The sequence below is a fragment of the Chiloscyllium plagiosum genome, chromosome 24, assembly GCF_004010195.1.
Source record: "Chiloscyllium plagiosum isolate BGI_BamShark_2017 chromosome 24, ASM401019v2, whole genome shotgun sequence".
NCBI lineage: Eukaryota > Metazoa > Chordata > Chondrichthyes > Orectolobiformes > Hemiscylliidae > Chiloscyllium > Chiloscyllium plagiosum.
The window spans coordinates 46,760,441-46,774,610 of record NC_057733.1 but is presented as its reverse complement, the minus strand read 5'-3'; the positions used below and the strand labels follow the sequence as shown (position 1 = coordinate 46,774,610).

At 37.3% G+C, this 14,170-nt stretch overlaps 1 protein-coding gene across 3 annotated transcripts in view; it reads right to left on the bottom strand.

Annotated features, from left to right (window-relative positions):
* The window catches only part of aspscr1 (ASPSCR1 tether for SLC2A4, UBX domain containing), a 218,758-nt gene that overhangs the window by 8,892 nt on the left and 195,696 nt on the right, over positions 1 to 14,170 (bottom strand). For all 3 annotated transcript variants that reach the window (XM_043714989.1, XM_043714988.1, XM_043714990.1), the window contains exons 14-15: positions 9,536 to 9,587; positions 3,933 to 4,002 (exon numbers count right to left, since the gene is read on the bottom strand). In XM_043714989.1, the coding sequence (XP_043570924.1) occupies positions 3,933 to 4,002; positions 9,536 to 9,587 (122 nt within the window). The remainder of the gene's footprint in view (positions 1 to 3,932; positions 4,003 to 9,535; positions 9,588 to 14,170) is intronic.

Sequence of the window (14,170 nt, the reverse complement as noted above, 5' to 3'; positions counted from 1 at the left end):
CTTCAGTACTCAGTTTTAGTGAACACTTCATTAAATACTAGGAGAGAGAAAGAAAGCAAAAACAAAGTGCTGGAGAAACTCAATAGGTCTGGTTGCATCTGTAGAGAATAGAGGTAATGCTTCAAGTCCAATATGATTCTTCTTCAGTACTCAGTTTTAGTGAACACTTCATTAAATACTAGGAGAGAGAAAGAAAGCAATGAAGGTGAATTTCCCCTAAGATTAAAACAGAAATACTGTTGGACAGAACAGCAGAATTTCTTCAAGGTAGGCATATCTGGAAGAGAGACAATGAATTAAGCTTAAATAAAAGCAAAATACTGCACATACTGGAAATCAGAATTGAGGTCAGAAATTGCTGAAACAACTCAGCAAATCAGACAGAATCTGTGGAGAGAGAAACAGAGTTAACGTTTTGAGTCCAATATGACTCTTCTGCAGAATGGAAATAATAGATGTTAACAAGAATATGTTTCTGCATGTATTTCAAAGTTACTTTGTGGACAGCATTACCAATAACTCAATGACAAATGCTGAAAGGTGTATGCCAAAGAAATGCAGATAACCATACTGAATGTTGAGAACTTGTTTCTTACTGTTTGTATCATTTGCATATAACACTTTCTTTCTTTGAGGAAACAGCCAGTTGTTGCTGTGGTGATCTAGGAGAAGATGCAGTTATAACAGGAGGCACAAATTCAAACAAAGACAATTTTGCATAATAGGAGTTAGACAGGAAATACTCGTACATAAAAGAAAGCAAAAAACTGTTGATGCTGGAAATCTGAAACAGATAAATCTCTGGTGAAACTCAGCAGTGGCAGCAGCAGAGTTAATGTTTAGAGTCCAGTGATCCTACTTCTGACCTGCACTTCTAGTCAAACCAGCCCTTAAGGATGAAATCATCAGGTGTCAACAAACGTTGAAAATGCATAAGGTTTACAGATGCAACAGCGATTAATAGGTGTTACTAGGGCCAAGTGAGTAGGAATCACAGGAGCTCTTTTAGCTCATTAGGTCATGCCAATTCTTTGAAAGTTGTAATCCCCATGGCCTTGCTTTTTCTCTTCAACTCTGCAATTTTCTCTCTTTAATTATCCAAATTTACTTTAGAAAGTTGTTGTTGAAACTGTTACCGCTGTACTATCAGGCAAGCATCCCAAAGTTTAATGGTGCCCAATATTTTATAAACTGATCTCTGTGGTAGAAGTGTCCATAATCATATTACTCAAATGTAAGGTAATTGGCAAAAGAACTAGTAGAGTGCAAAGTGGGAATTTTGTATGTATATAGTATACAAAATACAGCCAGTTATAAGGTGAAATTAACTAAAGCAAATTCAATACTTTTCAGAAAGAACTGGCTTAATGTTTCAAAGAAAAAAAATAAGATATCCAAGAGACAATTTATGGCATGCAACTTGCATTCATAAAGTGCATTTAACACAACAACACTCCCCAAATGGCTTATAAAGCACTATATCAACAAAAACACTGAAGCACAGACGGAGAAATAAGGACTGAATATTAGAAGATGAACCAGAGAGATAGATTTTTTTTAAGGAACATTGCAAATGAGACAGGTAGAGAGGTACAGTGGGGATATTTAATGGAATTAGGCTATAGCAAAGGTAGCTGAAAGCACGACTGCCAGTTGTGGAGCAATTAAAATCAGGAAAGCACAAGGTCAGGCTTGGAGGAATATAGAGGTTCGCAAAACACTGCAGAACTGGAGGAGACTACTGAGGTAGAGCGAAGCAATAGCATGTAGTCATTCAGCATGGAAACAGACCCTTTGTCTAACTAGTCCATGCCGACCATGATTCCAAACCAAACTAGTCCCACTTGCCCATTTAGCCCATATCCCTCCAAACCTTCCCTATTCATGTATTTATCCAAATGTCTTTTAAATTGTAAATGTACCTTCATCCACCACTTCCTCAGGCAGCCCATTTCACACACAAACCCCTCTGTGTAAAAAAAGTTACCTTTTTTAAATCTTTCTCCTCTCACCTTTAAGATATGCCCCCTAGCGGCACGGTGGCTCAGTGGTTAGCACTGCTGCCTCACAGCGCCAGAATCCCAGGTTCACTTCTAACTTCAGGCAACTGTCTGTGTGGAGTTTGCACATTCTCCCTGTGTCTGCGTGGGTTTCCTCCGGGTGCTCCAGTTTCCTCCCACGGTCAATAGATGTGCAGGTTAGGTGAACTGGCCATGCTAAATTGCCCGTAGTTTAAGGGGAAGGGGTAAATGTAAGGAATGGGTCTGGGTGGGTTGCTCTTCGGAGGGTCGGTGTGGACTTTTTGGGCTGAAGGGCCTGTTTCCACACTGGAAGTAATCTAATTTAATCTAATTACTGAATTTAAGTTTGAAGATTACACTTGAAGATGTGCTTGGTATTTCAGATACAAATACATGCATTTTTGTAATAAACGCCTTCTAATATTACAATTATTCTGTATAAAATAAATTTCAATCTGTGCAGATGGAAAAGTTTATTCTTCCTATTCTTTGATTGTAGCGGTGTATCATAGATAACCATATTTAAACAAAAATCTTTGCTTCTTTCACTTAAAAGATTAACTGACAACTGTAGAAAGGAAGATTACTTACAAAATTATCTTTGGTCATGAGTATTTGCTTTTAGAAGTATCACACAGCTGGAAAGAATTGATTGTGCTTTTTCCTTGAAGTGATAAAACTGAACACCTCGACACTGCAAACCAACTAAGTGCACTGTAATAATATACCTTTAACACCTTGCATGTTTGAGCATTAGCCTTATATCTAATCAACTTCAGTTTGTGCAGATTACAGATGCCAACCAGTGTGTATATCCTCTGCCCCATACATAATAAGACGAAGAACAAAAATATAAACATATTTAATGTTAAACAATAAATTACTGGTATACTGTGGACCCGAATAGTGAAATCAAAAGAAGTTACTATATGTATAGTATTAGGAATTTTAAACTTCTGATGATTTAATTATTCCAACAAAGTATTCCCCAATTAATGTCAATGAACATGCAAAGTTCTGGGATGTCACTGATGATCAATTAAATATTTCAGATGACAGATTCTGAGTATACCTGCTGCAGGTGCAATCTGCATGTTGAATATTTTACAAAGTACTTTTGGAATACGACACATAAAAATAGATGGGTTCCTAATGATAGACCTGGAAATAAATATTATTGTTAAATCCATTTCAATTTACCCCTAAGGAAACATATGATAGTTCATCATTCAGTGTTTGTCAAGGCATCCACTTTGTCATAGGAATAATTCCTCATGTTTTATAACAGAATATTCAAGAAGGCTCTTATTTTATAAAAATAGTGGCTCAGAGAAAATATTTAATAACTTTTAAACCTTCTATTGCCATAATGTTCACCTACTGAGAGTAGTTAATAGTTAAATGATATTCACTTCACAACCAACAAGATCCACAGTTTCTTACAGGCTGATAGATGGTAACTTCTCATTACGTTGTGTTTAATAAATGGTTGATAATGGATGCATGAGTTCATCCATTTATACTATGCAGAAGAAATTAGGATACAGATGGAATATGGAAGATGTGAGGGAGAGAGAAAGAGGAAAGAACAAGCAAACATTAGGAACAGTTTGTATTAAAAGTGTGTTAGAATAAGTGAGAAAGAAAAATGTGCATGGGCAAATTTGACTCAGTATATTCTCTACTTTTATGATTAATTCAAATATTTTAAGAAACAGCAAGTTGACAACGAAGATAACTTGACAAGCATGACCAAAGCATGACCGAAACATCTGATCAGCCAAGTACATAAAAAAAGGAACATTCAGTGAATTTTACTTTGCAAAGTACACAAATGTAAATATTTCGCTAATTATCCATGGGTTAGGATACAAGTCTAAGTTCAAATTTGGCAGTACAAAAGGTACAAACCTGGTAATGGTGAGGTCTGCCTGGGACATAGAGGTTGGAGACTTCAAGAACTCTTCACATATGTAGCAATCTAAGTGTTTATATAAAAAAAGCAAAAACATGAAACAACTTAAAAGTTTTGCAATATTAAAATATTGCTACTAGAACATAAATGGATACAGTTTATATAAATGGAGTCACAAGTACATTTAATTTATAATTATTTATTGGCACTTTAGCCAATAAATGTAGAGAAATACAGCAATCCAACTTAGACATAACAAGGAACCACATGCAGCAACTGAATTTTCGAGAAGGTAATCAATGCTTGTGGGTATGGTTGAGTGTTAAATATTTAAGATAGTCATTACCTGGCATTTATCTCTGACAAGAAAGAATGTAACCATCACTCCTTGACATCAATAGCATTACCATCAGTGAATCCCCCATTATCAACATCATGGCATTACTTCTGACCACAAACTGAACTGAACTAGCTATTTAAATATTGTGACTACAAGAACAGGTCAGAGACTAGGAATCCTGCAGTGAATAACTGACCATCTGATTCCTCAAAGCCAGTCTATTGTATACAAGGTACAAGTCAAGGGTCTGATGGAACTCTCCCCATTTCCCTGGATCTCCAACAACACTCAAGGAGCTTGATTGGCAACACATCTGCAAATATTCAGTAACTCCACCACTCAGTAGCAACAGCGCGTACAATCTACAAGATTGTAAAATACTCCATGACTTCTTACAGTACCTTCCAAATCCACAGTCACTGCCATTTGAATGACAAAGTTGACAGATACATGGGAAAACCACAGTTTCCAAGTTCCCTTCCAAGCCACTAACATCTCAACTTAGAAATAAATACATTGAAAGAATGGCAATGTCACCGGGTCAAATTCCTGAAACTCCCTCCTTACTAGCCCTTTGCCCTAAACCCTAGCTACATCAAATGGACTGCAGCGGTTCAAGAAAACAGCTCACCACAATCTTCTCAATGGGACTAGGGACTGGCAATAAATGAGGTAAAAACAATGACTGCAGATGCTGGAAACCAGATTCTGGATTAGTGGTGCTGGAAGAGCGCAGCAGTTCAGGCAGCATCCAAGGAGCTTCGAAATCGACGTTTCGGGCAAAAGCCCTTCCTATTTCGAAGCTCCTTGGATGCTGCCTGAACTGCTGTGCTCTTCCAGCAACACTAATCCAGAAACTGGCAATAAATGCTGGACCGTCCAGCAACATTCACATCGCAAGAATGAAGCTTTTAAAATTCCCAGGAGGATCCCTGAATAATATCACAAAACCTTGTGCAATAAATCCCAGTGTGAGCAATCTGAGCCAGTTTACTGTGTCATATTTGTAACATGGTACCTTTATCAATACAAGTTCAGAACTGTGAGGTGTCATTTCTACACATTGTGACAATGTTTGGCCCTTCATTAGGGCCTTCTAATTTGGGGGATTGCAGTCATAAACTCAGATCACAATTAAAGCAAATTACTTGCCACAGAAACTAAACATTGTGGGACAGTTGAGGGGAAGATGCATAATTCACTTAGATTACTTACAGTGTGGAAACAGGCCCTTCGGCCCAACAAGTCCACACCAACCCACCGAAGCGCAACCCACCCATACCCATTCCCCTTCATTTACCCCTTCACCTAACACTACGGGCAATTTAGCATCACTGACCTGCACATCTTTGGACTGTGGGAGGAAACCGGAGCACCCGGAGGAAACCCACGAAGACACAGGGAGAATGTGCAAACTCCACACAGTCAGTTGCCTGAGGCGGGAATTGAACCCGGGTCTCTGGCGCTGTGAGGCAGCAGTGCTAACCACTGTACCGCCCAAAATTCACTGAAATAAATAAAGTTTCTGTTTATAATGTCAATATTGAGGGGCACCAGAGGAATGAATCGTCTTTACAAGGCAGAATCACAGAAATTGGTAGGATTTAAATGTTATTGGACAGACATTCATTTGGGAATTGTCTTTAATGTGAATAGAACACATTATATCAAAAGCTCCTCCTAACTCTACAAACAAGGTAGTAGGAAACATGTAGGAATAGATGTAGAAAATGATAGCTTCCACAGCCTATTTTTTTAATGCTGTGCTGGAGGGAACAAAACTGCATTCTAAGGATTCCACAATTCTGTAACATTCATTGGCTTTCATTGTAATCAGGGCTGACACCTGCAATCCCGTAAATTGTATGATCCCAATAAGAGCCATTGGTTTTAGAAACATGCAGAGCTGAAACCTGACATTTCATGCAACAAATCAATGGAAGTAGCTGTGCCTGCAAATATTCTTGTAGCCTGCTTGACAGTTGGCATTAATACATGTCTGCTGGAAGACAAAAGTGATCCCTCTTAACTGGAAATGGCGTCTAAGGTGAAGGAGAACAGAAAACCAGTAACTATACTCCCCTCTGTTTTGTACAGAGGAATCTCAATTCTCCGGAATTTGATGATCCGAATTTCAGATTATCCGAACAAGGTCCCGGTGCTTGGCTAAACTATGTTATCTGACATTCGATTAGCTATCATTCAAATAACCAAACAAAATATATCCCACCCATGTCGTTTGGATAATCGAGGGTCCTCTGTATCATCTCCTGGAAATTGGTTGCACAGGTGTGATAGCTTTCTAGTACATGGTCATTTCCTCTTAAAATTCCAGGGATGGTAATTTGTTTGATGGTGAGCACAGCGGTGTCCAATCCATTCCAAAACCAGCATGGATAAGTTGAATTCCAGTCTTGGTTATTTGACCAAAAATGTTCAAGTGAGTTTTAAGTAGGAATCAGTGCGTCACAATAATGCCAGTTTTAACACATTAAGTACCAAGCTCTGAAAGCCTATTCTTCTGAAGTCCACACTTATACACTTCCCAGCACAACTCATTAGACAATTATCACAAGTGGGAACCTTGATTGAGTTTAATACTGTCAGGTACAGAGGCAAAAGAAGTACATCAAGTACAACCTTTTGGTGATGATCAGATAAAGCTGTTTATATCAGGAAGCAAGCATGAGAGATTCTAGCTTGTTTGGCACACTTTAAATCATTAGATTAATGGAAATAAAATAAAGAATCAAAACAAATCTCTTCTGGAATATATGGTAGATATGCTGAGTTTACACACATTGAAAAAATGGCTCTTCAGAGTCGAGGGTGTTTCATCTAATATATAGGTAGCTAGAAAGAAATTATAAATTTGTTTTCCGTTTCTATGATAATTTTATTCTTGGCAAAAATAATATTTTTACTTGCAGTAAATACAGCATCACAACTGTCATTAGATTCAGTGTCACCTTGTTGTTCTATTCCTTCATCTCAGCCATGTGAAAACTGGGAAATTGTAGTGAGATTATGTAAGATTGTATATAGGGTTCTGGTCAAATACATCTCAGCAAAACACTTACATTGGCTGTTGACACCAAGCAATTAAAATATATTATTTTGCAGAATAAGCTGCAGTGTATTCATCAGATACTACTCTCATTGGGCAAGAAACTGCATTGTTTTAAAGTCAGAAGTCACACAACACCAGGTTATAGTCCAACAGGTTTAATTGAAATCACAAGCTTTTGGAGCACTGCTCCTTTGTCAGGTGAAGGGTCGAAGGAGCAGTGCTCTGAAAGCTTATGATTTCAAATAATCCTGTTGAACTATAACCTGATGTTGTGTGATTTCTGACTTTGTTCACCCCAGTCCAAAACTGACACCTCAACATTATGTTTCGAATGACACATCAAAATCACTTGTTCATTATTGGTTGAATAAAAATCTAGCAACTTGCAGAGTTGAAGAGCTAGGCCATCAGTTCAGTTTCTCCATAAAGTACTGGATGATTTGTGTCACTCCCATGTTAGCCTTACTGGGGGTAAGAGACCCTTCTTGCTGTGAATTTTCTATTTCAAGATCAGTCATGAAATTGTGGAGTTAGGCCATGAATTCAAATTATTTCTGCTGTAACTACTTAGGTGTAATACTTAATGATGTAGAGGCTCTTGTTAATGATGTTTAACTGATGTTACAGAGCTCGATGAGATACTCAAAATTGGATGCCTATAAAGAACAGGAGGTACCTTTGGTATTGAATTGTTGATACAGGTGTCTTTTAATTTTTTTATCTGAAACCATGTTTCCAACATGTGCTTTGAGCATCAAATAGAAACTAACCATTATATCGGAGTTGGTCAAAAAGCACTTTAGGCCTGTATTCATTAGAACTCAGAAGGATGAGCGTGATCTGCTTAAAGTATAAAATTCTAACAGGGCTGGGCAGTCTAAATGTAGGGAGGTTGTTTTCCGTGGCTGGGAAGTCCAGACCCAGGTGAGACAGTCTCAGGATATGAGGTCGACAATTTTGGATTGAGATAAGGAAATACTTCTTAAATGGTAATAAATCTGTGGAATTTTCTACCACAGAAGGCCATAGAGGCCAAGTCATTGGATATACACAGGGAAGAAATAGGTGGAACAGGCTCCAAGGAGTGAATTGGTCTACTGCTGCTCCTAGTTTCTAAGTTTCTATGAAGACTGTTCAAAAGACATTGAAATCGAGAGCAGATAAAAAGGCCAAAGTTCAAAGTTTAGTTGGTAATGACAAACTTTAGTATTGTTAACCTATCGCTAGGAAATCATGAAAAGCAAGTTCACTAGTCCTTATAAAAGCAAAAGGAAACTTAATTATCCTTGAGGAGGATAGTTGAAGAAAAATGTACTTACAGTAGTGAAATAAATAATAAATGAAAATATTAGGGAAACTGGAGAATAAGATCAGAAATTGAAAATTCAAAAGTTGATTCTCCAGCCAAGATAATATGAGACAAAGAGTTAAACAGCATGATATTTAACCTTTCAAAAAACTCAGAGTGACTTACAAAGTCACCAAAGTCAAAGACTTATCACAAATTGATATTGGTAAACAGACCAGGAAAAAGATCTGTTGCTGTTTGAGATATTAATGCTGGGGATGTGTTACCTTCAAAACAACATGCTTACAGATTCAATCTAGATAAATTAGCTCTTGAGAGAAGAGATTAAATTCTTTATGGATAATGACACTATTGAACAGTCATAGTAGCTGGATTTCACTATCATGCCACTGGAACTGATCAGGCAGTAAAAATTTTGTTTAATTGTAAAGACAATGCAGTAACAAAAGCAGACTCAAAATATTCCAAGTTTGCAGAACTGCATTACAAGAGTTTGACGTGCATGATTCATCACCAAAACTGACTTGCTAAGAAGATATTGGCAAGTTCCATTGACTGATCGAGCCACAGGTGTATTAGAGCCCTAAACCTATCATTAGAGTTAGGATGACTAACCACCATGTTAACTAAAATAAAAGAAACATATGACCAGGTTTCATTCTGTGACCTGATTTGTTCAGCAGTATCATAGCAGAAAGAACAGATAAACATAAAAAAAACTTTATTTTGTATGTAAACCTTTTGCTGAAACTAAAAATGCTAACAGGTAGAAGAACAATTGGGTTAAATCAAGAAGAAACTTTACATTATATGGAGGGGGCTGTAGAATTTCTGAAATGCTAAATAGAGCAAATAAAATACATAGGATTATGTTACTCACCCATTCTGACTTCAGAGCCAAAGTGGACAAGGGCTGCAGGAAACAAGTTTGCCTGAAGCAAAAAGAACAAAGAAGAGTGATGAACCTCTACAGATGGCTGTCATTATGTTCTCACTGAAGTTAGCTAAAACCCAACAACTCAATGCATCTGCCATGAAACAGCAAAATCAAATACTGAACAGACTTTCCCTTTCATGACCAAAACCTGCCAGTCACACGACTAGATCACAGCAAACACAGTAAACAGATGCAGTGCTTCCTTTGTTTGTCCATGGAAAGTGGGTGTCACTGACCAGCATTCATTGCCCATCTGTAATTTCCCAAGAGAAGGTTAACCTATCTTGAGTTGCCTTCTTGTGCTGTTGTAGTTCTTGGGGTGTAAGGACACTTAGAGCTGATTTAAAGGAGGGAAGTCCAAGATTTGTACATGACAGTAAAGCAACAGCAGTATAGTTCCAACTGTGGATGGTGTGCTCCAATGCATCTGCTGTCTTTTCCTTACAGGAGGGCGAGTTTGTGGGTTTGGAAGGAGTCTGAGTGAGTTGCTACAAAGCAATCTGTAGATGGTACACACTGCTACCATTGTTTGTCAGTGGTGAGGAGAGCTGATGAGGTGTCAAACAAGCACTCACCACTTCATCTAAACAAAGCCAAAACCAAACACAGAAACAAATATGTAGTGCAAAGGGAAAATCATTCAAATTTCACCTAAATCAGGAAAACCCAAAGAAACTTGCATCGAAATGGCACCTCATCAGAACATTCTAAATTTTACAACTAACAAAACATGCATCACATTGGCATATTTGGGAAGCAAATTTGTACACAAGATCTGTCAAACAACAAATGAATAACTGTTATATTTATAATACTATTCGCCCAAGACATAGTGACAATAAATGCTGCTCTTACTCAAATGCTGTCAGTAGATGATACACATCTACCTTAACAGGCAAGGCAGTGCTTTGGCTTGACATGATATCTGAAAGATGATTTCTCAAACAAGGCAATATTCCCTCAACACTACCAATCCAGATAATGTGCCCAAAACACTGAAGTGGTCACAAGTACAATTCCAGCATAAAGACCAATGTTCTCTCAACACGGTACAAGTGTAAAAGTGTAGAACCAAATCATTGGTCAACATCGTTATTCATTTCACAATCATTGTGTCAATCCGCCGTTAGAAAGCAGCTGCACAATGTGTTTATTGAAGTCGTTAATATTCTATGTTTCCTGTAAAATAACCTGGAGGTATTTCAGTATGAAAAGCCAGTATATAAATGTGAGTATTGCTCAGGCTTTTTCAAATAAATGTTACCTACTCAACTAACCTGATTATTTTAGATTTACAACCTCTACCTATATTACTTTAAAGATGATATAACCAGGTGAGACTGAACAGACATGACCAAATATTGTGTTGGTTGCTCACATCTGGCCCATGTACCCTACACATTGCATCCAGGCATATGGATTTACTATAATGTTTTGCATTTATCTATTAAATGTAAAATAAAGAATCACTAGAATGCCTATTTGCTGGTTCCTCTTCATGTCACTCAGTTCAAAATGTAATTATTTGCTTGGAACATCGGAAAAAGTAAGGAATAATACACAGCTATTAATATGTCATTAATATCTCAGACTGTGCAGTGCAACATCAGTAATTAAAACACAAATCTAGAGGGACCTTGGAAAAGCTGTTCATTATAACCAGGTACTGAACACTGAGATTGTTCTACTGCTTTTCAAATCCAGAAACTAAATCCTGTTGCTATAGTCATCAGGAAAAAAAACAATCCCATGGCTTCAACTTTGTTACAGGTTATGTCAAACTCACGACATTCTTACAGGCAACATTCCACAGAATTCTCACTACTGAATCACAAATTATTCATTCGTGTCAGCACAGTGTACATTAACTTCCTCCTTAAATATAACAAATTATTTAACTTCCTCTTGCCTTGCATGTTTAGATTATTATATGTTGGTTATTTTCACTACCAGAAGCTTTGGAATCTGAATCATAAGAACACAAGAATTAATGATTGGGGCCAGGGTTGCTCCGGGAGGAGGGAGTGGGGTGGTGATTGGCATTAGGAGAAGGAGAGGCTTTGCTTATTTGCACGTTTCTTCAATGAGTCAAATGCCACAATTAATTATAAATTAAATCATATCCTGCTATTACATTTTTAATAAACGTTTATCTTACAGAGTCTGATTTTGGATCTGGCAACTGCCCAAATCCTTCTCTAGTGCTAGTTAATATACAGCAATAAAACTTAATAAGAAATTATAGTTATTTAGCAATATTTTATTATAAAGTACATTACATTAAATGTCCCAACATAAATGCTGCAAATCAACAGGTAGCAATCAGAATCTTGATTGCTAACCGTCTCATCAAAGAGTATTTCCTGTCAATCCGTTCCCACGCATTTGTTTTCTGCCCATTTGGCACAATAAGCAGTACAGCATGAAACACTAAAAACAGCATAATTCTGGCACACCAGCTACTGTCCCAATCAATAACATAGCATTGTTTAGAGTCAGATGACAGAAGCAACTTGGCATTGCTTCTGTCACTCTAAATTTTAAGAATCACAATGACATGAACTTTATCCAAAAAACATGCTACAGTTTGTATGTTAATTCCTCCTTAAAATTTTTTTTTGAGAAATGTGGTTTCAAAATAAAACAAAGTTCACTTTACATCTTCTCAACCTATCCCAATGACACTGACCAATCATTTTTATACACAACCAAAACATAAATCTATATTTTAAAACAACTGTGTGCTTGATAAAAATTTAAACCAGGTCCTAGTAAAATTATGATCCTTGTACTGACCAAGAGCTTTAACAAAGATTTGAACTCCCAGTGATTAACTTGAAGGATCATAGAAGATATCATATTTTAAGATTTTTACTGTAATAACTAAAATTGACAAACATTACATAGTTGACAACAAAATACACTAAAACCAGACAAAAGATATCCCCCATCTCATCTTTCTAACTCAACCTAAAATCACTTGGTGCATTCAGACATCACACCATACTTGCCGCAGCATGTAGTTTTAAAAAGATGTATGCAGCTTTTAATAGGTTCACCTCTCGCCAATTTACTAGGCCATAACACCTGTTGTCCAGTGAAGGTTATTTCCCTCAGTCTTCGAGCAGCAAGATCCACTCCAATAACACTCCTGACCATGCCATGGTGAATCTTCAGTATTCTTAAATCTGTGTTCCATTGTCTTGACCAGAGAGTAAGCCTCTCCATCCAACATTCTATCTGGTTCCTAACAGAGAACAGTCTTTGTCCCCTCTATTGCTTTTAGCAGCTGCTGTTTTTTTGTTCCTCCCTTTGGGGCTTTTACTTTTGAGTTGGTCTGGCTCCATACACTGAAGTCACCTGTTCATTTCTTTATGTCCAGGTGTGGTACTGGCATTTGTGTTACAACAGGATTTGATGTGAGCCCCATGGAAACCAGACAGGATAGACTTATTATCAGACAGAATTTGTATGAAATCATATGATCACCTCTATTGGTCCATTTTACCTTGAATTAAGAGAGATAGTATAAAACAAAACCATGTTATTAAACCTCAGTTCAAAACATATATTCTTTACGTCTTGACAAAGCTAGAGTAAGGACAATATTATTGTTATGATCCAGGTATAAGAATATGAGACAAGCTGGTAATGGGTGCAATCTGATTCTACTAACCATAATTCTTTAAAGATTATAGTATGTAGGAGAACCAAGAAAAAGAAAACCAAGTGGCAAGAGGCCAAAATTAAATTGAAACACCAAAAGAATTTTTACCAAAAAACTTGAGCAAAACAAACATTGGTAATAACGACCAAACAGATAGACTGAACAAGACAGTCAATGATTCAAAACCATATACACTAATATATGCAATTTAGACTCTAACATGCAGAACTAACATGAGGGAAACATGAGTAGACAAAAGAACTGCAGTTGCTGGAATCCAAAATAAACAGGCAAGAGGCTGGAAAAACACAGCAAGCCAGGCCGCATCAGGAGGTGGAGAAGTCGACATTTCAAATGTAACCCTTCTTGAGGATATGAGTAAGCAGACAGAGTACCCCACAGACAGCATTTTATTTGCATTTAATGATAACAAGTCATCAAATCTCATGTAAGCCTCATATCCTTCAGAATGGATTATGTTTCTTCAATTTTGAAGATATCGTTTTGGAACGTCCTCAAAGCCTCATTGACTTGGACTGACTCGCTGATTATAGGCAAAGTTCCCCAAGACTCCTTAGATTGCTCATGTCAAATTACCTGCACAGTTTCAGCTTTTGTTAAAAGCTAGCTTCACAGAGCTGCTACTGTATGTCACAACTGCATGAAAGAAATATTATTTCTATACTTCCTTCATGCAAATATCAGCTGCACAGAACTATCAGAGTCACCATTCCCTCGGAGTTCACCTGCATCTTAACTGCCTGGAATATGCTAATAGCAGCACTTATGCTACCTCGAACCACCTCTTCTCTTTCAGCACTCTCTTGCCTCCAAAATGCAACTAATCTTCCCACAAACAAGCAAATACGTTGAAATCAGAGAACCTTAAGTTTCATGACAACGTAGACTGC